General features: G+C 38.6%; 1 protein-coding gene across 12 annotated transcripts in view; it reads left to right on the forward strand.

Annotated features, from left to right (window-relative positions):
• Positions 1-1898, forward strand: part of Mllt10 (MLLT10 histone lysine methyltransferase DOT1L cofactor) — a 140836-nt gene that overhangs the window by 119868 nt on the left and 19070 nt on the right. For all 12 annotated transcript variants that reach the window (XM_031369092.1, XM_031369094.1, XM_031369093.1 and 9 more), the window contains one exon: positions 1669-1786. In XM_031369092.1, the coding sequence (XP_031224952.1) occupies positions 1669-1786 (118 nt within the window). The remainder of the gene's footprint in view (positions 1-1668; positions 1787-1898) is intronic.

Below are 1898 nucleotides of genomic sequence, written 5' to 3' on the forward strand. Positions count from 1 at the left end.
GTGTGTGTGTATAAAATACACATTGTGGGATGTGTGTGTGTTGCACATGTGGTTATCAGGAGGATCACTTGTAGGGGTTAGTTTTCTCCACTGAGTGGATCCTAGGATTAGAACTCAAGTCATGAAGTTTGGTTGCAGGTATCCACCCAGGTATTTTGTCTGCTCAATTATTAAACAAGACTTCATAGCATAAAATTATTGACTCTTTATTTATATCCTTAAGAGAAAAAAAATAGAAGTTGTTAAATTGAATTTACATATTTAATATGAACTAAAAAATTACTTTGGAGCCGGGCGGTGATGGCGCACGCATTTTAATCCCAGCACTTGGGAGGCAGGGCAGGTGGATTTCTGAGTTCGAGGCCAGCCTGGTCTACAGAGTGAGTTCCAGGATAGCCAGGGCTACACAGAGAAACCCTGTCTCAAAAAAACAACAACAAAAAAAATTACTTTGGAACAATGGAGAAAGTCAGGGTTCTGGATTTTGGAAGTCCTAGTTCATACTGAATAAATTATCTAAATGCCACAATATACTCTTTGCTTGAGATAGGAGGTGGCCAATTAATAATGATTAATTCTGTAGACATGTGCTTTGTCATAATTGACATCAGTCTCCTCTGAGCTGTTACCCATGTCACCAGGCCCCGCGTTCCTTCTGCCATCATCTTGCTTCTTTATATTAGAGATACCGCTGTCCTTGGAAGTTGTTTTCAAGAGGGTTATTCTGAAATAATTATGCTTTGATTTTAGTTAAGAATAAGTTTATGATTCTCTTCATTCTGAAAATAGTTTCAGAGTAGTAAAAAGTTTCTATTAGCTACAGTATTTTTGTGTACAGGGGACTTGTTTCCAAAATGGCACATCTTAAGGTTATGATCTTCCTGGAAAGTGGGAACACATACATATCAAAGAAGGCATTTTTATTACCTTGGATTACACAACCCTTTGGCCAGCCTTCTTAACTTCATCTGTTTAAGGGTTCAGTTTTGCTTGTTTGGCACAGGTCCCAGTAAGAGGCCTTCAGACTTGTGGTTAGAAACATGAATGAATTGCAATCTGTAGAGGAGTGCTTCAGTTATTAGAACTGGCTTTCTGCCAAAATGACACAGTACCTTATATGCAGTCAGGGCAAAGCTGTGATTGGTTGGATTTTGCATTGTATAGAAAATATATTTGTAATGCCTATTTTCTTTCTTCGAAGATGAAAACAGAACAAAACAGCACAAGCAGCAGCCTTCAAAATAGGAAGGAACAAAACAGCGCAGGCTTTCCTGGTGACAGGGTTAAGCAATAGCAAGCATGGCTTTGAGCAGTCAAGACCCTTGAAGTAGAAGTTAAACCTTTGACATTCTCAGCCAGCTTGTGATGTTAAGAGACACAGCATTTGTTAAATATCTGTTGTCTACCTGCCTGATTTTCTAAATGACTTAATGAGATTAAAGAATTAGTTCTAAGTTCACATGGTTACCATACTAGGTATATTCACAGAATGAACTCACTCCGTAGTTTTCAAAATTTGATGTTAGATGTTTAAAACAAAGCATTTACTTTGCAGGTCAGCATTTGTGTTGCCTTCTGAGATAAGTGAGAGCACAGCTGAGACTAATGGAGGAAAACCATTAAGGCATTTCCAGTCTGACCACTAACTTTGTCCTTCTTTTCATTTAGGCTAATACCGTTTCTGGATCTTCTCTTAGTCAGGCACCAGCCCATATGTATGGCAGTAGATTAAATCAAAATCCACCCATGGCAGTTCTCATAGCTCAGTCTGAAAGCAGCCAAACAGGTAAAGCCCCTCCCTGGTGTAAACTCTCTGTATTAGGTTATTTTTATAAAATGGAAGGAAGGAAGGAAGGATAGACAGCCATTTAGGGATGTGGTTAGTAGACTTTTTTTTT

This window comes from Mastomys coucha, unplaced genomic scaffold (assembly GCF_008632895.1).
Source record: "Mastomys coucha isolate ucsf_1 unplaced genomic scaffold, UCSF_Mcou_1 pScaffold15, whole genome shotgun sequence".
Classification (NCBI taxonomy): domain Eukaryota; kingdom Metazoa; phylum Chordata; class Mammalia; order Rodentia; family Muridae; genus Mastomys; species Mastomys coucha.